Here is a 25,577-nt window from a genome sequence, read left to right on the forward strand (position 1 = left end):
GCCCTACTATACCAGAGACTGATTTTATTGTCCTGGGTTAAATAGGCATTTAAAAATCCTCCCAGGGCAATTCTATGATACAATTACAGAGACTGTGGCCACTTAATAATGTTCTTTACTATTTAGCAAGGTCTAACATGAAGTAAAGGGCATGCAACTGTTATTCTAGGAAAGAATGAGTATAATAATTTATGGGTAATGAATTTTTTGCTAGAAAGGAAAACAAAAGCAAAAGGTTAAGATGTGAATTTGATTTGAGTCCATATTTCACTTTAGCAGGTTTTTTTTTTTTTTTACAGTATTGTACAAATCAAACAAAAATATTGACTACTACACTAGCCAAAAGCTAGCTATGATGATGCCATTGACAAAAAGCTGTGGTGGCTCTGAAGAGCCATTCCAGGGCTCCTGGATAGTCCTCCCTCTGAAGAGGGTGGAGGCTGGCTTCCCTTTCTTTGAGTGTGAGCTGGGTTTGACAACTGACTAACCAACAGAATATTGTAGAAACTGTAGTCTACGACTTTGAAGCCGTGGGAGATATTGTGACAGATCCCCTGGGGAAAGCAGTAGCTAAACCCTGAGGGTATTTAAGAGGTTCTGTGGAGAAGCCTGCACTGCCATGAACTGAGGTTTTTTTGGTAACAAAATCGGATTGAGCCATCTTGGAAGAGGCTCCTGAGTCACCAGGTGACTCTCCTAAGGTTGGAGTTCTGGTATGACAACATGACCACCTTCGCTCCAAGCTGAGCTGCTCCCAGATTCCCAAGCCTTAGGAGCTGTGTGAGACAATGAATGTTTGTAGCTTTAGGTTGCTAAATTTTGGTGGACTTTTTATGCAATGACATATAACTAACAGTTATCCCAGATCCTGACACCCACAGATCTTTGCTTCTAATTGAACCCAGGACATAATATAGACCATGTAATCAGCAGTCCCCCCCAGCTCATTTGCTTGTTATCACTGAAATAAGGTCTCACTAAACTGCTCAAGCTGGATTCATATTTCCCGTGTAGTTCATACTGGCTTTGTACCTGCGATCCCCCTGCCTCAGCTTCTCAAGTAGTTGTGATTAGAAGCCTATGCCAATTGGCCTAGCTTTGGTTTCCACAATTCGGCAGTGCAGTTGGAAAGCTAGCTTCCGTGCACATAAACACAAATCTAACTGTGAAAGGTTCTCAGTGTCCTATCAGATCAACAGGACCACTGTGCAGTGGGACCCTCATGGGTGACACACACACACACCCAGATCACAGTACGTAAAAGATGAGCGTTAAACTCCTCAGTGAACTGAGCCTTGGAGGCAGGCAATTCACGTATTTGGAATATACAAAATACTTTCCCCTCTCAAGATAGCCCTATGAGCTTGGCAGTGAGTAATAACTAAGCTGTAGTTGTAAGTGCTTAAAGACTGGCAGAATTTGACAGGTAAAGCAAGAAGACTTCATTGCTGATTGGTGCTTAGGCATCTTCCTCCTACTTGTGAGGTTACTGTGGAAGCCAACGCCGGAGCTCACACACTACCCAGACCTTTGAGTGGAGCATTGAGACTGTGTGTGACATGCCACCAACGCATGATCCTATCAGTCAGATCAATCACCCAAGCTCTCTATTCTTGACTTGCTTATGGATCTATTTCTTGACACTTTTTACAGCTGTATATTTTGTTTTCCTTCACTTGTACCAGAAGTGTGCCTCCGATTTTCATACGTTTGAAGGGACCCAGTGCTGAAAAAACATGGATTGGATTAGAGGCTAAAAGCTCAATTCAAATAAAAAATCTGCAGCAATCCAAGATTCATCTAAAAAAATTAGAATTGAGACTTGGTGCTGTAGTTTGGACCTTGAATATCCCCTGAAGATCGTGTGTCAAAGGTGATATCCCTAGGGTAGATAGGAAATGGGCCCTGGTAGGTGATTTGGGGCCTTAACACAGTTCTCATTGTGCTTCCTTGTGGCCAGTTTGCTCTAGCTTTGCTTCCCCAACCTGCTTTTTGGCATTTCCATCAGGTATCTAAGAGTGATATGTTCATCCACCCTTGTACTGCAACCACTAAACTATGAGTCAAAGTAAACCTCTAAGTCTCTGGAAGATAATTGCTTCAGGTATTTTGTTATAGTGAGAGAAAGCTGACAGTGGTTAAAAGCAGACTTTACTATAACCAAAAATATGTCATTGTCATACAGCTTGATGTTTTGAGTTTATTAACATTAATGGTGATCTGAAATTTACCAGTTGGATATAGTACTGAAGTCCTAGTGGAAAAACATGGATTTTTTTTTTTTTTTAGCTTAAATGATTTTCTTTTTCCAAAATTGAATAATTTTCCAGAGAAACAGCACAAGTAACAGAGTTTATATACAACATCTGTCCAGCTCATGTTATTAGTTATTTGTGTGAAATTTTGTCCTATTACTCACAGAGGATTTTTTTAACCTTTGGAAAAGAATAATCAACAATTTCCCGTAAGTAAAAAAGCTAGGGGAAATCTTTCCTCTGCTCTAAATGATTTCTTAACTTTCAATTACGACACCTACTGTTCTCATCCAACCAGAACCACCTGACCCAGTATAAAGCTTTACATTAATTTCTATTTTAAAATGTTTCAGTGACAGCATCCGTGTAATTTAGACTGAAGGGACTTTCTATTCCTATAGAGATACAGAGGATTCTGGAAGTGTGGCTCAGTGGTGGAGCACCTCACTAGCATGTGCAAGATGGGGTCCGCCCATCACTGCCAGAAGGAATTAAACAGGGCGCGATGGTGAGCGCCGACTGCAGTGATGTGTGTGTAAGGGAAAGGAAAACCAGTGGGCGGCACCAGCCTAGGTAATGCAGAAGCCTTACTTCAAATTTAAAAAATCCCCCAAACCCCAGAGGCGGTGTGGGGGTGGAGCAAGAGCCTGGTGCAGGCAGCAACAGAAGAGCCAGTGACGGGTGTAAGGGACACAGTGGAGGAGGCACAGGAGGGTCACTGAAACTGGCCAGCCAGCAAGCCTGGTGGGGCTGGAGTGAAGAAAGAAAACAGAAAGGAAACCAGATTCAGTGAGAGACCTTGTGGTAGAGAAATAAAGTGAGCAGCATAGAACAGAACACTTGCTGTCCTTTTCTGGCTTCTGCACACACATGCACAAGTGTGTGCACACTCACACACACAGGCCTCCTCTTCTGGCTTCTGTACACATGTGCACAAGTGTGTGCATATTCACACACACACACACAAACACACAGGCATTCTCTTCTGGCTTCTGCACACAGGCACAGGTGTGTGCATACTCATGCACACACAGGCATAAAACATACACAGATTTTTTTTAAACTATGGGGATGGGAATACAGCTCAATAATACAGTACATGTTCAAGGCCTTGGGTTCAATCATCAACATGGAATCAGGAGCATCAGGTAGGGAGGGTGGGGTAAACATCTGGGACAAGCTTGTTGATAAACCTAAAGCTAAGAATAGAGCCCCATGGTAGAGTGTTTGTTTGCCTTTCACATATGAAGAACTGAGTTCATCCCCCAATATTTCAAGAAGAAGAAGAGAAGAAGGAGGGGAATGGAGGAGAAGGAGGGGCGGGGGTGGGGGAGGGAAGAGAAGGAGGAGGAGGAGGAGGAGGAGGAGGAGAATGTGAAATAAGTTTGTAAGCCTACAGTGTGCTGCCTGATTATGGTGTGTCCTATTCTAATTGAGTCACGTAGGAATAATTTGCCTTTCTGTGTATGACTACTGGCTGCATGTAAGCAGTTGCAGAAACCCAGCAACCCCACTGTCTTTTAGGGATGCTGTGGACAGTCTGAGTTCCAGAAGGAGCAGAGACACGTCTCTGCAGTGACTCTGTTCTCTTGTTTTAGGTCCAGCGCTATCTAGCATTTTCATACACTTTTCTGATTTTACATTCTTTATTTAATTTTTGACAATATAACACAGGGAAGTGCGTCATAATTGACTCATCTCTAACCCTCTCCCTCTGCTTCTGATCCCTCTTCACAACCAGTCTCCTCCCACTTCATTTCTCGTTCTCCTTTGGGCCCACGGGGTCTGATTAGGATCTCCTGGACGATGAATGCAGGCTGGAGGCTAGTTCTTGGAGCATGGGTACGTTCCCAGTGTCTACACACTGAAGAGAATCACATCTCTCCCTCAGCAACAGTTCACTGCCTGTAGCTCCTCAGGAAGGGTAGGGGCCTGGGGGGTACCTCCTCTGTCCGTCTGGATTATTGAAAGGCCTAGCTTTGTGTGGCCCTGTGCAGGTGTCCAGAGGCCCTGTGCAGGTGTCCAGAGGCCCTGTGCAGGTGTCCAGAGGCCCTGTGCTGGTGTCCAGAGGCCCTGTGCAGGTGTCCAGAGGCCCTGTGCAGGTGTCCAGAGGCCCTGTGCAGGTGTCCAGAGGCCCTGTGCAGGTGTCCAGAGGCCCTGTGCAGGTGTCCAGAGGCCCTGTGCAGGTGTCCAGAGGCCCTGTGCTGGTGTCCAGAGGCCCTGTGCAGGTGTCCAGAGGCCCTGTGCAGGTGTCCAGAGGCCCTGTGCAGGTGTCCAGAGGCCCTGTGCAGGTGTCCAGAGGCCCTGTGCAGGTGTCCAGAGGCCCTGTGCAGGTGTCCAGAGGCCCTGTGCTGGTGTCCTGCTGCTTGCTCACAGTGAACTCGTCCTTCAAGCCCTTTCCTCAGGTCTGAGAGGGGTAAGATGACCATCGCGCTCTCTTTTCATGACACTGAACACCACCCTTAGGCTGCTTAGTGCAGGCATACAGAGTGTTTGTACTCTCACCTCGGGAAATCGGTAATAATTCTAAATCTACGTCACTCCAAGAAACTATTGCATTCATTTTTATGAAAAAAATAGTCTTTTAGGATAAACTTTCTCTAGAAGTTTCTCTACTGTAGTAATTGTATTGTTTCTAACATCCGATGACTGAATAGTTTTGTTTGCTTATTTTTTGAGGCAGTGGGTGGGTTTGGTTTTTGTTTGTTTTTGAGACAGGGTCTCACCATGCAGCCCTCCAACTCACAGAGATCTGCTTGTCTCTGCTCCCCAAGTGCTAAGATTAGAAGTCTGCACCATCACACCTGGCCTGGGAGCGGTTGCAGAAGGCCGACAGTCACCATTTTGTTGGCTTATTTCCTGATCAGTTTTCTTTTCTTACAAAGATCAGAGAGAAGGACACTCAAGGATGTTAACATTCTGTTAGCCACCTTTGTGGTTCTGTGAGCACAGCACCTGACAGAAAACTTACATAAGGAAAGATTGATTTTGATTCAGTTTCAGAAAGTCTGGCCCTTTGTGGTGGGCAAACATAGCGGTGTCCATGATGATGGGAGTGCATGGAAAGACTCCTCACAGCACAGAAGAGGAGGGGTAGAGAAGACTACCAAGGCTGGGTAGTCTTCAAACGACTGTCTCCATAGTAACCTACATTCATCCTGCTGGCCCCGTCTCCTGAAGGTCCCACAGGATCCTTTGGGAGACATTTTGAAGTTTCCCAACTTTGGAAGCTGTGATGGTTTATCTTAGTTGTCAATAAGTGCCTGGGAAGAAGGAACCTCAGTTGAGAAAATGCCTCCATCAGGTTAGCCTGCGGGCATGTCTGCAGGCCATTTTCTTGATTTCTAATTAATGCAGGAAGGTCTAGCACACTGGGCAATGCTGAGCTGAACATGGGCCTGTGAACAAGCCAGTAAGCAATGTCCCTCCATGGTCTCTGTTTCAGTTCTGGCACCAAGCTTCTGCCTAGGTTCCCCTGTATGCTGGCCAGCCCCCCCCCAATGGCCCCCCAACTTGACACAAGCTAGAGTCATCTGAAAGGAGAGATCTTCAATTGAGAGGGTGTCTCAGCAAGATCGAACTGTAGGCAAGCATGTAGGGCATTTCCTTATTAATGATTGACGTAGGAGGGCCCAGGCCCTTCTATGTCATGCCACCCCTAGGCTGGTGGTCGTCCTAGGTGATACAAAAGGTAGGCTGAGCAAGCTATGAGGAGAAAGCCAGCAAGCAATATTCCTCCATGGTTTCTGCTTCCATTCCCACCTCCATATCCATGCCCTGAATTCCCTTAGCGTTGGACTGTTATCTCAAAGTATAAGATGAAACAAACCATTTCCTCCCTGGTTGTTCTTGGTCATGCTGTTTTATCACAGCAACAGAGAAGTGAGCTAGGACAGAAATATTTGATTCCCACCTGGCACTTAAGATAGAGGGCTAAGAGTGAGCAGGGAATTATATACTAGGATCATGAGAACAGCGGTGTGTGTGTGTGTGTGTGTGTGTGTGTGTGTGTGTGTGTGTCTGGGGAGGGCATGCTAAAGACACATGCCAGAGAGACAAGGCAGAGATCACAGGATGGCTGAAATGCTAAAGGGACGAGTCAGTGCATCAAAGCATGCTCTGGATTCGGGTGCTCACCTTAGGCAGTGCAGTTGTACAGAAAGGGTGGGAGGGCTCTCTTATGATAGAGATCATTGGGGTTCATCTACAGGACCTGTAACTCATTACATTTCCTAGTTCCTCTAGCATATAGATGGTGCCTTGTGACTGAGCGGTTTGCCAATGGACTATTCTGTCCAAATGTGCTGCATGATAGCTTCCAATTGTACATTCTTTCTCAGTCCTCTTGCAAGTCATGAAGGCTACCTAGAGCCTCGAGGAGGAGGCTGCCACAGAATGGGAGGAGACAGCGCTCAAAGAGTGAGGATAGCGAGAAAGTGTGTGGGACTGTGGAAACCACTGAAAGTGGCATTTCAGTCATTAGAGTATCTAGAACTAGTTGTCCCAAATAATGCAGTATGATTTTTGGCATGCTGCTGCCTTTGACATTATTATAGCAAGAAAATAGAGGAATGCAGAAAAGGCAAATGTTACCCAACAGGAGAGTAGTGGTGGGCAGACAAGAGAAAACAGAAAGATGGCCCTGGGTGTGGAGGGCCTTGTGAGTTGGGAAACATTCTGTAGATGTGCTGAGCTAATTTTAGCACTGAGCAAGATGACTCTAAATGTGCCTTGATTGGCATAAAAGTAGGTTGACTTGTTTTTGACAACTGTAATTAAAACATGCCATTATCTATTTTACACATATAAATGAGGTACATTAATTTATTAGGAGTGATAAAAAGAAAAGACAGTCACTAAGTTCTAATATAAATTGCCAAATATACATATATCTAGAGACTTTTCGAACACTAAAGTACCCTACACATAAACAGGGGGGGAACTAGGAGAGGCTGGAGCCTTGGGCTTGCTGAGTGGAGGAATGCTGAAGTGATGGGCACTGTGTGTGGAGAACGCTTGGATTGTGTGTAATTAAGCAGGGTCATGCTGGCCTGCAGCTCGGAGGAACAGCAGCAGGAAACCGGATTGGCCTTTTAGTACTTAAACATAGAAATGCAAGTATTACTCTCTATTAAACAAGAGAAAAATGTAGTGATAGGGTTGAACAGTTTTCTGAAATTATAGAATCATTGAAGGGAAATTTTAAAGCAACAGTTTGCTTTGAAATGTACCACAGTTTTTCTCTCTGAAATGTGCAATAAATCCCCGAGTCTGAGCAATGCCTAAATCTTCACTCTTCTACAATAGATTCCCTTTACCTGTCACATGCACAGCATGCTTTTGAATGCACCAGTGTCTTGACACTCACCAATTAGAGGCAAGGCACCCCTTCTCATGGTTAATGGCAGGCGTTCCCTGTGGCATGCAGGTTCCTCTTTCTCTCTCCCTTCTTTTCTACAGAACCACAGGTGTCTATGAGAAGCTTTTTGAAGTCCACAGGCTGCAAAACCTTAGCTGGTTGAAGTTCATGGGTCGAGGGTCCATAGGCTGCAGCACCCTCAGCATGAGTGGTCCTGAGACTCATAGTATACCAATGCTGCTCACCTTATCAGCAAGGACAGATTCCACTAGTAAGTCCCTGGTGCTGAGAGCTGGAGCCCACAGTTCTCAGGCTGGAAATCTCACCAGCAATAACTGTATAGCTAGAAGCTGACTGAGCTAAAGAGATGTCTTTTATACTGTGTGAAAGCATTTATATTCATGTTAATTTCATTATATTTGTATTTGGTAGCTGCAAACCTTGGGTCGTATTATAGGTAGTTTCTTATTTTAATTGGGAATTTAAAAAAAATTTAATTAGAAGTTTTTAATACATGTATGTGTTTTGTGTGGGTATGTGCATGTGAGTGCAGGCATCTGTGGAGGCCAGAGTCATTGGATCTCCTGGAGCTGGAGTTCTAGACTATTATGAGCTAAACCAATGTGGGTGCTAGGAATTGAACTTGGGTCCTCTGTAGCTGAGCAATCCTAATTGGCACTACTTTTAAGAACTTCTAAAAAATATTCTCTTTCAAATGTCTTCATAAGAATTGTTTTCCTAAATTAATTTCATTTTACAAAAAGGCTTACCACAGAAGAATATGTGTGTGGGATCTGTCTATCTTCCCATGATAGCTTCTGTTATGTGTCTCCTGCTCTGTAAATGAAGCTTTGGAGTTAGGAGTGAGCACTTTGCTCTCTATCTAATCAGCATCATGGGACGATATTTAACCTTATGCTACATGTTCTTTGCATGGAACCCCAGCTCACAGTAGAAGTCATGCTTTTGAAATCTACCTGGTTTAGCAATGAATTTAATAATTGGACACTGATTCTTTTACGTCCTTGATGAATCAGTTATTGTTTGAGGTGGAGCACTGGTTTCTCTGCTTTTCCTGTACTGAAAATGATAAATAATAAGAATCTTTAATGTGCTGGGTGGTGCTGGTGCACACCTTTAATCCCAGCACTCATCACTGAGTTCAAGGCCAGCCTGGTCCAGACCTGCCAGGGCTATACAGAGAAATCGTCTAAAAAACCCAACCTCAAACAACAATGCAAACAAACCAAAACAACCACAAAACAAACAAACAAACAAGAAGGAATCTTTACTTGGTTTCCTATTTCATTGGAAACTTTGGCACTCTCCACATCTCTGTGGTAGGAATGTCACATAAGTCACTACTAAGTATGTGATGACATGATGAGCTGAATTTTCGCTTTGCTTTGAAGCAGGCAGCAGTGAGCAATCTCTTGCTTCTGTTTCATGTTACAAGGTTTAGATCTAAGAGGGAAAGTAGCTATTGCTCATTCCAGGAATTATACAAACCTTGGGCTCTACATGCTTTCTCGTGGCACCAAGAGCCAAGCTGACAAAGCCTGTGGAATATATTCTATTGCAATTGGCATTTGTCCTCTTTGAAGGTGTGACATTCAGCAAGCGTGCTTAGGAGGAGCATGGACACTAAGCACAAAACACTAATGAGAAAAGCTTTGAAGTCTTCTGAGATTTCTGAATTGGGGTTGAGATTTGATTGACTACCATCAAAATCATGTGACAGTTGTTCTCTAAGCAGATAAAAACTGATGAAACTGTAATTTCTGCAAAATGAAGGGATCTTAACATTTTAAATGGATGGCCTTGTAATTTAGAGATAGTTTTTAAACAAAGTACAAAACTCACAAAACTTTGGATAGAACCACATGATCACAGTGTGGTGCCCAGAAACCAAGACAAATATGCAGCATATAGTGTGCATTTTGTCAGCAGAAAATTTGAATTTGTGCATATATATTCATGGCATGCTAAGTTTAGTGGGATTTAGGGAAATATTGGGTGCTGGCAAAGGGAGCTTTCCAGAGTAACTCCTCCTCCGTGACATGTTAAGCTCCTGATAACAGCTTCCAGTGAACTAGGTAGATACAATTCGACAGTTGTACCACAAATACTTCAATCCCTCAGTAACTCTAGCCTGTTCTAATTTTGATGCCTATTTTAATTTTTTTAATCCTTGCTCCTTGTCTCCTTGACCTAAATATTTATAGTATTGAAGAAGTCCCTTGTTTATTTTTGTTTTTGAGCCTTATTCAAATCCTTTCCTATTCCTCTCTCCCTCCTCTTCCCCACCTCTCCCTACTCACTCTCCCCCTCCTTTCTTCCTTAAGACAGGCTCACCTTGTAGTGCAGGCTGGCCTTGAACCTGAAGTATTTCCAGACTCAGTCTTCTGGTACCAGTATCTCAAGTAGGAACCACCAAGCCTTATTCTCAGCTCTCGCTTTTTAGTCCTTCCATATGCCTATGACACTTCAGAACAAAATTAGACAATATCCACTGATTAGACTTAGCCTTTTGTGGATATTGGATGCATAAAGATCTGTTTTATGAGCTAGATTTTTCTGTAGTTGTGAAGTTCATGAGTAGTCATATTTATTTGTATAAGTGCCTTTGTTTTATATCCAGGGAAGTAATTTCCTTTATAGGACTTCCTAGTTATCAGCAGGCATTGCCTACTGGTCTGAATTTCAAAGGAAGCTGAATGCTTGTTTGGCTGTTAATGCCTAATAATTTTTTTTTTTAAAGATAGTATTTCATGCAGCCCAGGCTGGCCTCCAACTCACTATGGAGACAAGAATGACCTTGAATTTCTGATTCTTCTGCCTCCACCTCCTGAGTGCTGGGATTACAGGTATATGCCATTGTGTTGGGAATCAAACTCTGGGCTTTCTGCATGCTAAGCAAGTACTCTACCAACTGAGCCTCTCTCCTGGCCCACTGCTTGCTATTTCTGAGAAAGGAAAGAGAGAGAGTAGTGGGGAAGAGGGAGGGGAGGAGGAAAAGGAGGGGAGAGGATTATGAGAATGAATGAATGTCTGGATTCTGCTGAGTGAAATGAAGAAGGCTCATCCCATCCTTCCCACTGCCTTGTCTACACCAAAATCCTTCACAGAAGTCCGGAAAAACAAGCTTCTCTCTGCCCTTGCCATCAGTGCACTCTGACTGAGAAGCCGACAGGGAGCCTTCCTACCTCATCTTTGTTTACAAGTACTTACACAGCTGCTGGAAATCCCGGAAGACCAAACATGCTGACTATTCTCCACTCTCTTAAAGCAGGAACAGACCTGGGTATCAAATGGTATTCTAAAATTCTGATGTTGAATGTGTAATCTATAATCTGTATTTCACTATTCAATAGTCAGAACCTGGGAGGGGGTAGTGTGAGGAAATTTATCAAGTATTTCCGGGTCAAAGGTAGAACAGATGTGCACTAAAACTACCAGAAGAATGTGTAGTACTTTGCTTGCTTTCAAAAAATTAGTTTTATTTTTATCTGCTTAAAATTTGCACACATGTGTGTGTGTGTATGTGATATGTATGTGTGCACATGTGTGTCCTGGTGTCCGCACTACTGGAGACCAGAGTTCAGTGTTGACACTGTCTTAGGGTTAATAGCTGTGACACAATACCGTGACCAAAAAGCAAGTTGGGGAGGAAAGGGTTTATTTGGTTTACATTTCAGCATTGCTGTTCACCACTGCAAGAAGTCAGGAAGGGAACTCAAACAGGGCAGGATCCTGGAGACAAGAGCTGATGCAGAGGTCATGGAGAAGAGCTGCTTACTGGCCTGCTCTTCATGGTTTACTTGGCCTGCTTTTTTTTTTTTTTATAGAACCCAGGACCAGCAGTCCAGGGATGGCACCACCCACCATGGGATGGGCCCTTCCCCATTGATCACCTAAATGAGAAAATGCCTTACAGCTTGATTTCATGGAAGCGTTTCCTCAGCTGCAGCTCCTTCCTCTCTGATGACTAGCTTGTACGAAGTTGACACAAAAACCAGCCAGCACAGATGTCTTCCTCTATCTCTCATCACCATATTCTTTTGAAACAAGGTCTCTCAGCAAACATGGATCTTGATGATTGTCTAGATCAGCTTGCCAGCAAGCTTCCATCCCTAACTGCTGCATATCCCTGCCTCTCTCTCTACCCCTCACCCCCACAACACACACACAATGCTTGGATTAGAGACTTGTCTGGTTTATGTGAGTGCTTAGAATCCAAACTCAGATCCTTGTGCTGTGCAGCAATACCTCGCCATGGAGCCGCCTCCTCAGCCCCTGGTTTGGTGTTTTACTAACGTTCTCTGACCGGCACATGCAGCTGTTCCTTTGCTCTCACTGATGTTCCCAAGAGCCTGCTGTATCCATGTGTGATGGCAGTGGGGCTGAGGCAGAAGGGAGGAGTCTTACAAAGTGCATCTGACAAAGGCTCCACCCGTGCAGACACATCAGTGTGACTGGCACTCAGAATGCCTTTGTTTTAGTGACCATCTCCATATTTTGTCACTGTCTCTGCATTAAAGCGTTTGATAACACAGAACTGGAGTTGCTGCCAGTATTGAACAAGCCCTGGACACTCTGTGATGACAGAACTAGCCCTTCCACCTGTCGGCAGCAGTTGTGGCGGTTTGGATGAGAATGGCCCCCAAAGGAAGGCTCACATCTTCGAATGCTTGGTGCCCCCAGTTAGTGGAACTGTTTGGAACTGATGAGGAGGTGTGGCCGTGTTGAAGGAGATGTGTCACTGGGTGTGTGTGTGACTTTGATGTTTCCAAAGCCTATGCTAGGCCCAGTTTCTCTCTGTGTGTCTGTCTGTGTGTCTGTGTGTCTGTGTGTCTGTGTGTCTGTCTGTCTCTCTCTCTCAGTCCCTCTCTCTGCCTGGGGACCAGGATGTAAAGCTCTCAGCTATTGCTCTAGTGTTGTGCCTGTCTGCCTCCCTGCATGATGATCATGGACTAGTCCTTGAAAACTGTAGGAAGCCCCAGTTAAATGCTTTCATTAATCAGCTTTGCTCATGGTGTCTCTTCATACAATAGAACAGTAACAAGATAGTAGTCTGTGGTGTTTGCACGAGTAAACACCAGGTCCTCAGACAGACAGGGATCAGTTTGTGGTTTAGATTTGGAGCAAATGGCACAGCAGTAATTATATTAATTTTCTTGTTATTTCTTTCTCCTAATAAGTAGACAGATGAACTTCACCTAGTATAGTTAAGCTTATATTATAATCCATATTTATAGTGCAAAAAGTTACAAGAGGCCTATGCTTTAGACTGAACCTGTCACCCCGAGACTGCCAAGACCAACCCCAAATGGAATGAAGCAGATTGTTCTGAAACAGGTCAATTTTCTCAAAGTACTGGAGATTCACAGCTGTCAAGGCACCGTAAGGACCCATCATCTGCTTTGGCCTTTCAAGGACAGCAACCTGGGGTAACTCATGTTCAGGACTTGTGTTTGTGAATTATGTTGTTTCCTTCTTCCTGCTCAAGCCATTACAAAGACCAAGTGTCTTGCCATGCCTCACACAGCTCCCTCTGTTCTTAGGAAGGTGCTTCATACAGGATCACTAACAAAAGATAGTTTGATCTTTGTGTTTGTTGAAAATCCAAACAAGTGTCTGCATTTTCCACACAGTGTGAAGGATATGTGTAGACTATGACTTGAGGGCTGCCTTGCTGCTTTTCCAGAGAGCCAGAGTTTGGTGCCCAGCCCCCACTTTGAGCAGCTTAGTACTGCCTGTAACTGCAGCTCCAAGGGATTCCACATCCCCTCTGGTCCTCCCCAGTACCTGCACCCAAACGGCACTCATACATACACAGAAACACACATACTCACATTTACAATAAATATAATCTTTAAAACTATAAGATTTTTTTCATAAATCTTTCTTAAAATAAGTATGAAAAAGAGAAAATGAGCATAGAGTTAAGGGAATCAAGACCTCAAGTTTTTCTTTTTGTTTTTTACTGTGTGAACAATCTTTCCAGGGAACTTTTTTTTTAGGATTAAACACACATTTTCATTCCTTAACAGTAGTTTACAGCAAAAACAACAGAGGTGTCAAACTGGAAAGAGGAACAGGGGGCTGGGGAAGTGGCTTAGTATTTGCTCTTCTTGCAGAGGACCCGAGTTTGGTTTGTAGCATCAAAATGACAGCTAACAACCGCCCGTACCTCCATCCCAAGGATCTGATGCCTCCTCTGGCCGCCATGGGCACTGCATGCACACAAACACAGACCCAGATGAAATGCCCACGCACATGAAGTTAAATCAATAAACCAATCTTTTTTTTTTTTTTTTAAAGCAAGAGGAACAACGGGATGAAGAGAGTTTATTTAAATTAACTTTAGTTCAAGTAGCTGACAAGCGATAGTCTGAAGCAGTCAACTGTGATGATTAGAATTTTATTTACTTTTTCTGAATTTAAAATAACTTAAAAAAATTTAGGTGCTTTTCCAAATATTTGTCCTTTGCCAAAATGAAGGCCTACTTCCCCATTAGTCTTTATCTTGGTGACTTCTGGATGGTAATATTTTGATTGTTTTGAGGAATCAAGTGCAGCTGGACACAGGAAGGTCTTGATGAGAATCATCAGTTTGCTCCTAACACCGTGCAACAGAGCATTGCTTGATCATGAACACGAGAATTACTCCCCCCATGGATTGTGTATGCCATCTAGATTCACTGGTTTAAAATAGCATGGCATCTAATGTGGAGTGTGATGTTTTGTGATGTTTTGGGCACAGGCAGCATGGATCAATCATGGACTACACACACACACCTCTGGAGCCTCTCACTGAGGGGAACGATGAGTAGGAAGGTTGTAGATTTGTGCGCATGTAATTTCCCTACTGGTGACTAACAGGTTACGGAATAGTGAGGAGATGCAAAGGGCAAATGACATTTGCTGTCCTTTTGCCCTTGGCTTGGTGTTCTCTCTCCATTTAATTCTTAGGAAACAATTCTGGTTTTAAGCAAATGGAGAGAGAGAGTCAAATAAAATTCCAGTTAAGGTAGTGCCTGACTTGGCAAAGTTATTGAATAAGTTGCAGACCACAGACCCCTGAGGGATAGAATACTTGCATTCAGTGGTGTATATGTGCTAGCTAGTGTGTGTGGCAGCTTAAGGCATCTGGGATTTTCTAAATTTTCATAAAAGTAAGTTCTTTTATAAAAAATGTTGTATGGAATTTTATGGGATACAATTTAGTCAAGTAAGAAAAATTGAGTGTGAATAAGGTTGGTGTACAACTAAGTCTATCAGTAAAACATCACTCATCTGAACTGTACTTTAGTCCATTGATCAGTGAAAAGCTGTAAGAAATTCCAGGCCTGGCAGTAGCCTAACCTTGGGCAGTCAAGCCCTTCCTTCAGCACAACTCTTGGGCAATGAGGTTCTTGACCCGTGTTGTTGTGGTGGTGTACTGTTTTTTGCTGGGGAAGCTTGGCAAGATGGAGTCAATGCCCACAACCATTAAAATAGCTGACATAGAGGGCAACTGAATGCTCTTTCCTCCAGGTCAGACTGTCTAGGGGACACCTACTCTGGCAGCCAGCCTCTCTAGGAGGGTCAACAACACTGCCTTATCTGACTGAAACCTACCTCCACACAGAAGTACCTAGACTCCTTAGGGATAAACACAAGGAGACTCTCAAGTGCAACACACGGTGAAATGCTTTGAGAGTGACATTCCTGAAGTTTATCTCCAGTGTGTTTGAACAACTGTGGTCAGAACTGAGAGATAGGAGAAATGCTATAAAGTCTGGAATCACCCTGATAACACACTCAAAGGGAGAGTGTCTGTGCTGTTTAAGGGGGGGTTTCATCATTCACTATCTCTTACCGTGTAAGGACTCCAGCTGTGTCACCACTGTCTCACACCACATTTTATACCTTTCTTCACTTGCATCCAAATTAGGAAAAGACTTTCCCATTTTAATATTCCAAAGTGCAAAATTTCAAAAGATGTGGGTGCTGGTAGTTAAGTCTCAGACCCCAGTGTTGAGGAATATTTGTACAGTATGTGAAGATATATTGCTGTGATTGGGGTAATAAAAAGCTGAATGGCCAATAGCTAGGTAGGAGCAGATAGGCAGGATTTCTGGGGAGAAAGAGGAAGAGGAGGAGGGAATCTAGGTGCCCGATTTGCCAGCAGACTCAGAGCAAGTCTGATGTGCCATACCAAGAAGAGGTAACAGAGCCACATGGGATAATGTAGATTAAAAAATATGGGCTAATTAAGTTATAAGAGGTAGTTGGGGAAAATCCTGAGCTAAGGCCAAGCTTTAATAATTAATAATAAGTCTCTGGGTCATTATTTGCAGGCTAGTGGTTCAAAGAAAGTCCGACAAGAAAGCTCGCTGCACCCCAGCAGCAGAGGCGCTGCTACAGAGATGTCACCCATCTTTTAGCAGAGGAAAGAAACTGTGAGAGCGATGGGGAACACATCTGGTTTAAAGTGCTGTGGATGTTTTGGAAAAAGAAGTGATGGTTGTGTAAAATTAAAATGACATTGTGAATGTCATCAGTGGTACTGAGTTCACTTTGGACAGGTCATGCGGCGAATTCAGTGCAATGATGTATTAGCACATTTTATTAAAACCATAATAAAGTATACCAAGTATCGTTAAATTACACGTTTCCAATGAATGAGCTTTTACAGAATGTGAATTTTATCTCAATAAAAATGAGGATAAAATGTGGAAGAGGAAGGCTGTAGGTGACAGGTGAGAGTCTCTGTTTCTCAGTGCTCACTCTCATCTCTACTTTGATTTGCCTCTTTCAACAGGTGCTCGGCCCACAGGTCTCAGCACAGACTGTGCTGAGACGAGATACATTGTGAATGGCTGCTGCCATTGTCATATGAGACTTCTGTGTCCTGACACCTGGTGTTTGAAAGCTTTGTTTCCGTACTTCTAGTATATTAAAGATTCGTGCTCAACTATGGGCAACGATCTAAGAGTCATGAGTATCACTATGGAGCTATTCTCTATCTCTCCCTCTCTCTCTTCCCTTCCCTGCTCCCTCTCCCTCCCTGCCCCCATTCTGTAGAATGTAGAAATGAAATAGTTACTGATAATTGCCTTTTGAGAGAGTTTGAGTTCTAGGGACCTGATAGAAAATGTTGCTATTGAGTATGAGTGGTGCATTAGAGATGTTGAACTCTCATTGCCCAATGCCAAATTCAATAAAGTCCAGTAACACTGAAACTATCATTAACTCGGAGCATCTCTCCTACTGGCTTATGTATTTAAACCGTATTTGGCAGTTGCTTCCATACTGTCGTGAGACAGACGGCTGGGCAATGCTCCAGGTCATAAACTTGTCACTTCAGGGAACTCTAGTTTAAGTACCATATTTTTTGAAGTTCCTAAAAGGGACTGCAAGTCAACCAAAGATGTCGCCTCTGCCTCATACCCTCCTTGATTTTCTTGTGGAGCTCTTGTCTTTATCAGTGCTCACTGTAAGAAAAATGTGGGGGGCTTTGAGAAGAAAGGAAACCAAAGGACAATCAAGAGAAATAGTGCCATGCAGGTTTCATATCACATACACCGTACTTGATGCCCAGAAGGAGCACGGTGGTCCTGGAATCGGAGCTTCAACAGAAATCATTAACAGAACTAAGTTTCTTCAAATTTTAAAATAATGTCACATTTTTCTTTGGGATGATGCTTAGTTTTCTCAAAAAACAAGTAAGAACTCCAAACCAAAGGTCACAAAGCATTGCTCAGAGCAACTTTGTTCTATTTCCAGCATGTCTTCTGGAAACACAGTCAATGAAATCATCTTGACTACAACAGTGTTTTGGGAGAGATTTCCTGATTTCTCATTCCAAGACAAAGAAAGACTAACTATCACAAACCAAGAAAATTTTCTCCAAAACAAACTGTACTGTTTGAATGAACCTCCTCTCAGGTTCGTGAACAAGTGCAGTGGAGTTATTTTTAACTGGGGACAGAACATTCATTCTGGAAAGTGTTCAGAACCTTAAGTTTGTTGAGAGCAGAAATCTATCTCGCTGATGAAAAAGGCTATTGCAACCTCACTGCCCCATCCACACTCACGTGCAGAATCCTTCACAGACCACACATTACAGTTTCCAGGACTCAAAGTCATCTAGATGGAGAGAAGTGTGGACTTTGGATCCCTTTTAATCACTGCTAGAAGATACAGGTGCCTGATATCATCTAGATACACATTTAGTCTTTTTGCCTATGCACATTTATTCACAAATAAGGAGTCTGGATGATACCAACTGGATTCTATTGCTTTTATTGATTATTATTTTCATTAAACAATGTTAGCCAAGTTACGATGAATAAGAAACAACTAATAGTTTTGGACTATGTGCATCCTTGTAACTTACAGGAATGCTCTGATCTTTTATCATAACAGTCTTCTTAAGTTTCACAAATACTAAGCAATGTATATTCCAACCATAACAATCACTTCTGGGTTAGTCATTCCGTGTGACTGACACACCACTACTACACAGCTGTGAGTGCTTACAGAGTTTAGCTCAGAAGCCAAGGCAAACAGGTATATGATCCTCTTTCTGATGGTTAGTGCTAGTGAGGCTCTCAGAGGTGTGTGTCAGCAATGGGTATCCTCCTGAGCTCCACAATCTGGGAGTCGGTCAAGGTACCTCCCTCCTGGCTGCCTTGACCAGATTCGTTGTCGCTGACACTGAGACCAGCACCTGGAATGGAAGATGAGCAGACTTAAGTCCAAGCTATTAGCATAGTAAATTCTTAATGACTTAATTACATTAAACCAAAACATGTTATTTCTATATTAGTAAAAGTCTGGGCCATTTATTTGGAATAAACAACAAATGCCTTAAAATTATGCAGTTATAAGTTACAGTGAAGCTACTTTTGTAGCTTTTAAAAGTAGAAATTGATTTCCAAAGATAAAACGTTGGGTTTCTCACATTTTCATTTTGTTTGGAGACAGCTTCTCACTGTGTAGTCCAGGCTGGCCTTAAATTCACAGCCAATCTCTTGCCTCATGAGGCCTATGTGCCGAGATTACAGGAGAGAGCTGCCCCACTTGGCTTCCTTTATTTTTCTTGGTGCCATGTGATAGGCAGGTACAATAGAGAACAGGGATTATCAATGAAGGATTTACCAAAACAGAAAATCAGGCAGGTGACTGGAGTTTTTCGTCAGTGTGGTAGATAACATATCCACTAACCCTTGGAACTCCATGGAGTCTGGTAGCCCGATGGGGAAAGCTCACTGTTGGCTCTTACTCTGAGAAGAAAGACAGGCTTGCAGCAGGGCAGACACATGGTATCCTATAAGGGCCCTGAGGAAACTGGCCCTGAAGACTGAGCCCTTAGTAAATAACACAGTGCCAACATTCTCATTGGAAACCCAGGAAGTTAGCTGTTCTTAACAGCATGCAACCCCTCAAACCTCTGTTTTGAAGATTTTCTATGAGGCACTACTCTCCCCTCCCCAGCACACAGAATTTATAACTGTAGTAGGTTCTTTTCCTCTGTAATGTGGGAACTGTATTTATCTTGTGCTCGGTCTCTACACACACACAGGCACACATACATGCACACAGTGATGGAGACAATATGGATGTGGTCACAGTGTGCAGCTACCAATGGCCAGGTACCAACTCTCTGTGCTTCCCCTCTGCTGGCCACTCAGCTTTGTAGAAAGGGAGTCAAGCCCCTAAGCCCCAAGTCTTCCGCTAGTAGCTATGGGAAGGAAGCCGCTTAGCCTCAGTATAGTCTATGTGGAGAAAGAACCAGGAGCCCACCAGGAGCACTCCTAGCCAAGCCCTGCCTCTCCCGAGTCTGTCCCTCACACCTCTGTCTTATCCTTCCTATGCTCCTGTATCACATAAACTGCCCATCCCTGCTCAGACCGCCAAGCTCTTTCCAGACCAGGTCTGCCTTCTCTCATGTCTGTTCTCCCACTAGTTAGGAACTGGGGACCTCTACAGGAGATGGATATAAAAGCTGCAGGGTCTGGATGACCCTGTTTGCTCCAGGTGTCCTTCCCTTTCTGTATGTCCTTCCCTTTCTGTATCACTCTGTAGGGACATACCACGTTCTCTGCCTTCTTCATCTGGCTGCCTGTGCCTTTCTATGGGCATCAGTTCAAGTGTTGCCCTTAATGCCTGTAGAAACACCATGGTTCTCTTTCAAAATGTCTGCCTTTCCTGTTGGATTACATCCTTGTCATTCCTCTGGCTCACACTCATAGAAAGTACTTAGTGCATGAGAGGTGTTTGGTATATGTTTTTGTGTGTATTCAGAACTCAGGTTCTGAGCCCACCTCTATCACTTTGTGACTGGGCAGGCCTCTTGGCACAAATTTAAACCACCCTAACTTCTATGTCACATCATGGTCATGGTGCAATCAACAACCAGGTGTTAGCGAATTTATAAAATATAATTTATTGTGTGCATACACTTCTGTGTGGGAGTGTGCATACACACATGTGTGCATGTGGTAGCCAGAGGTCAATGCTAGGTGTCTTCCCTTATAGCTCTCTACCTCCTTTTCAAGACAGGCCTTCTCAGTGATTTGCCTTGAATGGCTGGCCAGCAAGTCCTGGCATCCTCTGGTCTTTGTCTCCATCACTGGAGTTCATTTTCCTGCTGTGCCTAGCTTTTTATGTGGGGTTGAGAACAGAACTCAGGTACAGCAAGCACCTTACTGACTGAGCTGTCTCCCAGACAATAAATGGAGCCCAGCTAGTAGTTGACATCTAAGCTCTGCCACTCTGATTAGTGCTTTACACAGACAATTCCTAATGCCATAAAATACACTATTTGGTAAATGAGGAAATGGAAAAGCTGAGTTCCTTGCCAAAGACTCAAAGCATGAAAACTACTAAGGTTTCAACATGGGGTTTTCTGATTTTGTGACCCACTCACAATTTATCTGGCTTCTTTCCAGTTAGGCAATGATACAAAGATCATCCCTTTTCTGAGAGAAAAAAAAAATAGAAAACATTAATAAACTCTAATTTTACCTTTTAGTTATGAACTAACTAAAGTTCAATAGGATGCAGAAATCCTTGAATAAGATACATAATGAAGTGTCTTTGTTTATTTGTGTGTTGAGAAAGGGTCCTAAAGTACACTTTAGGCTGGTCTGGAATGATTGTTCTCCTGTCTGTGCTTCCTGAATGTGAAGTTGCCATCTTAGGAACAGTACTTGGGTTTGATATTTCTCAGAAAATATCTTTTCTTGACTGTAGCCATTCTGACTGGGTGAGATCATATCAAGGACTTTTGACTGGCATTCCTGTGATAGCTGAGGGTTTTGAACACTTTTTTCAAATATTTCTTGACTATTTGTGTTTCTTCTCTGGAGAAACATCTAATCAGTTCATTAGACCATTTGCTGACTGGATGATAGTTTTGTATTTAATTTTCAGAGCTCTTTATAGGTGCCAGATACTAATCTACTTAATGCCTAGTTGGCTGCTGTGCAACAATCTTTGTACACTGTAAGCATGTTTTACTCTCATTGGTTAATAAAGGACTAGCCAGTAGCCAGGCAGGAAGTACAGGTGGAACAGCCAAAGTAAGAATGCTGGGAGGAAGAAGGACAGGGTCAGAGGAGTCCAGGAAACACAGAGGGAGCAAGACATGCTGGAGGACAGGTAAAGCCATGAGCCATGTGGCAATACATAGAGTAGTAGAAATGGGTTAGTTTAAGTTGTAAGAGCTAGTTAGTAGCAAGCCTGAGCTATCGGCCAAGCATTTATAATTAATATTAAGATTTTGAGTGGTTACTCAAGAGTGGCTGCAAGCACATGAAAACTCCACCTACAAAAATGCTGTGGAACAACCTTTGTATATTGTAAATATGTTTTACTCTCATTAGTTAATAAAGAATTGACTGGCTGGTAGTCAGGAAGGAAGTACAGGTGGAACAGCCAAAGTAAGAATGCTGGGAGGAAGAAGGACAGGGTCAGAGGAGACTCCAGGAGATGCAGAGGGAGCAAGACATGCTGGAGGGCAGGTAAAACCACAAGGCAATACATAGAGTAGTAGAAATGGGTTAGTTTAAGTTGTAAGAGCTAGTTAGTAACAAGCCTGAGATATCAGCCAAGCATTTGTAATTAATATAATTTGTAATTAATATAAGCCTCTAAGTGGCTATTTGAGAGTGGCTGTGGGACAGAAACTCTACCAACTGTTGACAAACATTGTCTGCCATTCTATAGCTGTCTCTTCACTTTGGTGATCTTTTCCTTTGCTGGGCAGAAGCTTTTATTTGTCAGTTGTTGGGTCCATTTTAGATGGCTTTTGTCTATGCCTGACTCGAAAGGACTCTATCTGGAATGGTTTTTCCTCTAGTGGCTTTAGGTCTTACATTTAGGTCGCTGATCTATTCTGAATTCATTTTGGTGCAGGGTGAAGATGTGGCTCTAGTTTCGTTTACATACACACATCTAGTTTTCCCAGCATTTGGTGACAAGTTATCTTTTTGTCAATGTATGATTTTGATACATGTCAATACTATATGGCTGTAGCTGTGTGTAGTTATTTCTGGTTCATCTATTCTATTCCACTGGTCTGTATGTCTGTTGCATTAGTTTGTGCTGGTTTTGTTATTATGGTTCTGTAGTATAATTTGAGATCAAGTATTGCGAAGCCATTAGCATTTCTATTTTTGTTGAGGAATGCTTTGATTCTTTGATGTCCTTTGGGATTCTATATGAATTTTAAGATTTAAAATATATGTTTATTTATTCTTTGAGAGGTTCATATATGTATACAATCTGTATTACAATCTTTAGATGTAATCCATCCTCCTATTCCCTTCCTTCCAACTCCTACCGGTCTCCGACCCAAATTCATGCACTTTTTTTTTAACACACTGAGTCTAATTAGTAATGCCAGTATATGCATGTGTATGAGACATAGGTGTTGTTTTTTTTTTAAATAGTTCATATATAATACCATTAGAATTTTGGTGTGGGTTGCCTTGAATTTGTACATCTATTTTGGTAGCATAGTCATTCTCACAGTATTAGTTCTTTCAGTCCTTGAACACGGGTGGGGGTGTTTTTTCTGTCTTCTGGTATCTTCTTTAATTTTGTTCTCTTTTTTGGATGTTTTAAAGCTTTCACTGTAAGTATCTTTACCTCTGCTTAGTTGCATTCATATATTTCTTCATTGGTTTATTTACTTTGAATGGATTTTTTTTCTCAGCAACTTTATTACTGTAATATAGCAAGGCTCCTTGTTTCTATTCACTAATGTTGTAGTCTGCAACTTTGCTGGAAGTGTGTGTTCCACCTAGGAATTTTCTAGCATACAATCCCATTATGGGCTCTAAGTCAGCACACCATGTTTCTATATGTGCATCCATGGTTATTGATGCACTACTCACAATAGCAAAGTATAGAACCAGCCTTGATGTTAATCTATAAGTAAATCGATCAAGAGAAGGAGGTGCATAAAAGTAATGGAATTTTACTCAGCTATAAGGAAGAATGATATTATGGGAAAATGGATAGAACTCAAGATCCTTAGATATAGTGGGAAAAGTCAGAACAATAAAGACAAATACTGCATGTTTCTCTTGCATGTGGACTCTAGATATAAATGTCCATAGATGTCTATGATGTGGAAGCAGACAGATGAGAGAGAAGGAAGAGGTATACAGAAAGGAGGGAACACAAAGGAGAATGGAATACATATGCCATGGAAATAGATGAGGAACTTTTTGTGAGGGAAGAGGTTCAAGCAGAGGGAAGAAGAGATGGGGCAGGTAAGAACAAAGTTAATGATACATGCAGATGAAAATATTACAAGCCCATTTGTATGCTGACACCTCAACTATTTTAAAGCTCATGTTGTCAGACTTTTTTTTCTAGACTTATATACAGTATCTCTACAATTTTAATATTGGCTGTTAAAATGCTTTGTAAGTCAAGCAAAACACTTTGTTAGGCCAAATCCAGACTTTAGGTCAATGTTGAATTCTACTGTAGATAGAAAGCATGTGGTCGGCTCCTTTTTTTTTTTTTTTTTGTTAATCATATCCTATGTTGGAATGTGTCCAGGGGCTGATGCTTGGTTATTATAGCATCTTTTCTAATAATACAGAGAACCAATGTTAGAGATTGCTATTTTGATCTCTTAAATATTTTTCCCCAATGAGTTTAGGGAAGTCTAAGGAATGCCAAGCTAAACCTCCAAGCAAACCATTCCATGCATTCCTGAACCAAATGCACTCAGTACTTGCTATATATATAGCCCACAGATCTAATTTAATTATGCTCTGAGAATTCATCTTACTTCTGTGTTTGGACATAAAGATCTAATGACACTGCATGTAGAACACATTAGGGAAGCTAATGTGTCCAGACCGTAAACGCCTTCAGTTCCAACTCTGCTCGGCGCTATGTAATTAGTCATTTCATTCTCCCTAAGTTTTCTGTCTTTCGCCGCCTCTCTTATTCGCTGGAATTTCTCTGGGGGTCCTCCTCCCTTCTGACTTAGATGCAAGCATCATCTAGTATGTTCCTGATTGCTCCCCTTCTCTTTCCTTCCCATTCTCTTCAACTTCTCTCTTCATTTCTTTCCTTTCTTCTTCCACTCTCCTAATTCAAATTTAATAATCCTCATAGCTACCAATAAAATCTGTGCCTTCATGTATTTCAAAAATTACCTTCTACCCTGGTACTTTGCCTAAGAGTCAAACCTTATGAATATCCAGGAGGAATGCTCATCATCAAGACCACATCAATTTCTCTCAGCAAAGACACTAAGGAAGGTCTGTACCACTTACTCAGGTGAGAAGCAAGTCTCCATCAGTCCTCTGTTCTTTCTCAGTGACTGCCCTCTTCTATTCTCATTGACCTTTTCTATATGAGGTCTTAGCCTCATGACTCTGGCCCACTCTGAGATCTTTCCAGTCTTTCTGTTTATAATTTACTATTTATACTTTTGTAAAAGTCATTTTGTCTCAACAATCCTCCATGATCCATTATAAATGCCCCACTACTTATGACTACTAAACAAACAGCAATTTAACATTGTGCTAAACACCAGCAAGGGGTCTTCACTTCCAAAAAGAAATTGCAACCAACTATATTACAGAAGTGCAAGGTTATATTCAATAAAGTGGGTCTTTTTACACTGCATTTGAACTGTTAAAATGATCATTTGAACTGTGAATCTGTAGTTTCCCCAGTACACTGGGGATTGTGTTCACTGTCATTCACCTGCAGAACTGCTTTGAGTTACTGACAGTGTAAGCGAAGTACCTATGAGGCTATCTCAGGCTACTTGGTCTGCTGTTCATCCTCCACCCTAACACCATTCTCCACAAACAAGCTTCACACTAAGACTGAAAGTCTTCTTTAGACTCCCTGAGTGTGTACTGCCCTTCCTCCATTCCTTTCCTGTTTAAACCCTACACATTCTTCAACTGAGATAGCTTGATGCCCAAACTCTACAACTTTCTTGATTATTTATTTATTCTTCCTTAACTCCTGTTAACTTCTTCCCCACCAATCCCAGATGAAATCTGAACATTTTCATCCATCTGATCATTCGTGTTTTAAAAGTCCCTTCTGCAGATATTTGGGTATCAGCATCAATTGTGTATACAGGGGTGAGTTCTTACTCATTTCAGTAGGATTTGTCATTTCTCAAAAGGGCTTGAGGGCAGTGTGGCATTCTGGGTGTGAGCGCAGGGAGGGACTGGGAGACAGTGAAGTGCTTTGTGACCTCACCATCTCTTATGAGATCCTGATAAGAAATACAAAACGTGGGCTGGAGAGATGGCTCAGCCGTTAAAGGCTAGGCTCACAACCAAACATATAAGAAATACAAAAGGAGATGTAGGCCCTGGGTTTTTGAAGTCATTCTTAAGATGTAAGAATTTTACTTTGTGAGGACAAAAATGTTTTACCAAAGTAGTATACCTTCATAGAAAAATCAAGCTATT

General features: G+C 42.4%; 1 protein-coding gene across 1 annotated transcript in view; it reads right to left on the reverse strand.

Annotated features, from left to right (window-relative positions):
• Positions 1-17,945: 17,945 nt before the first annotated feature.
• Positions 17,946-25,577, reverse strand: part of Adgrv1 (adhesion G protein-coupled receptor V1) — a 506,561-nt gene continuing 498,929 nt past the window's right edge. The window contains exon 91 of the mRNA XM_036207476.1: positions 17,946-18,334. Within this exon, the coding sequence (XP_036063369.1) occupies positions 18,216-18,334 (119 nt within the window). The 3' untranslated portion in view covers positions 17,946-18,215. The remainder of the gene's footprint in view (positions 18,335-25,577) is intronic.

Source organism: Onychomys torridus, chromosome 15 (assembly GCF_903995425.1).
Source record: "Onychomys torridus chromosome 15, mOncTor1.1, whole genome shotgun sequence".
Taxonomy (NCBI): Eukaryota; Metazoa; Chordata; class Mammalia; order Rodentia; family Cricetidae; genus Onychomys; species Onychomys torridus.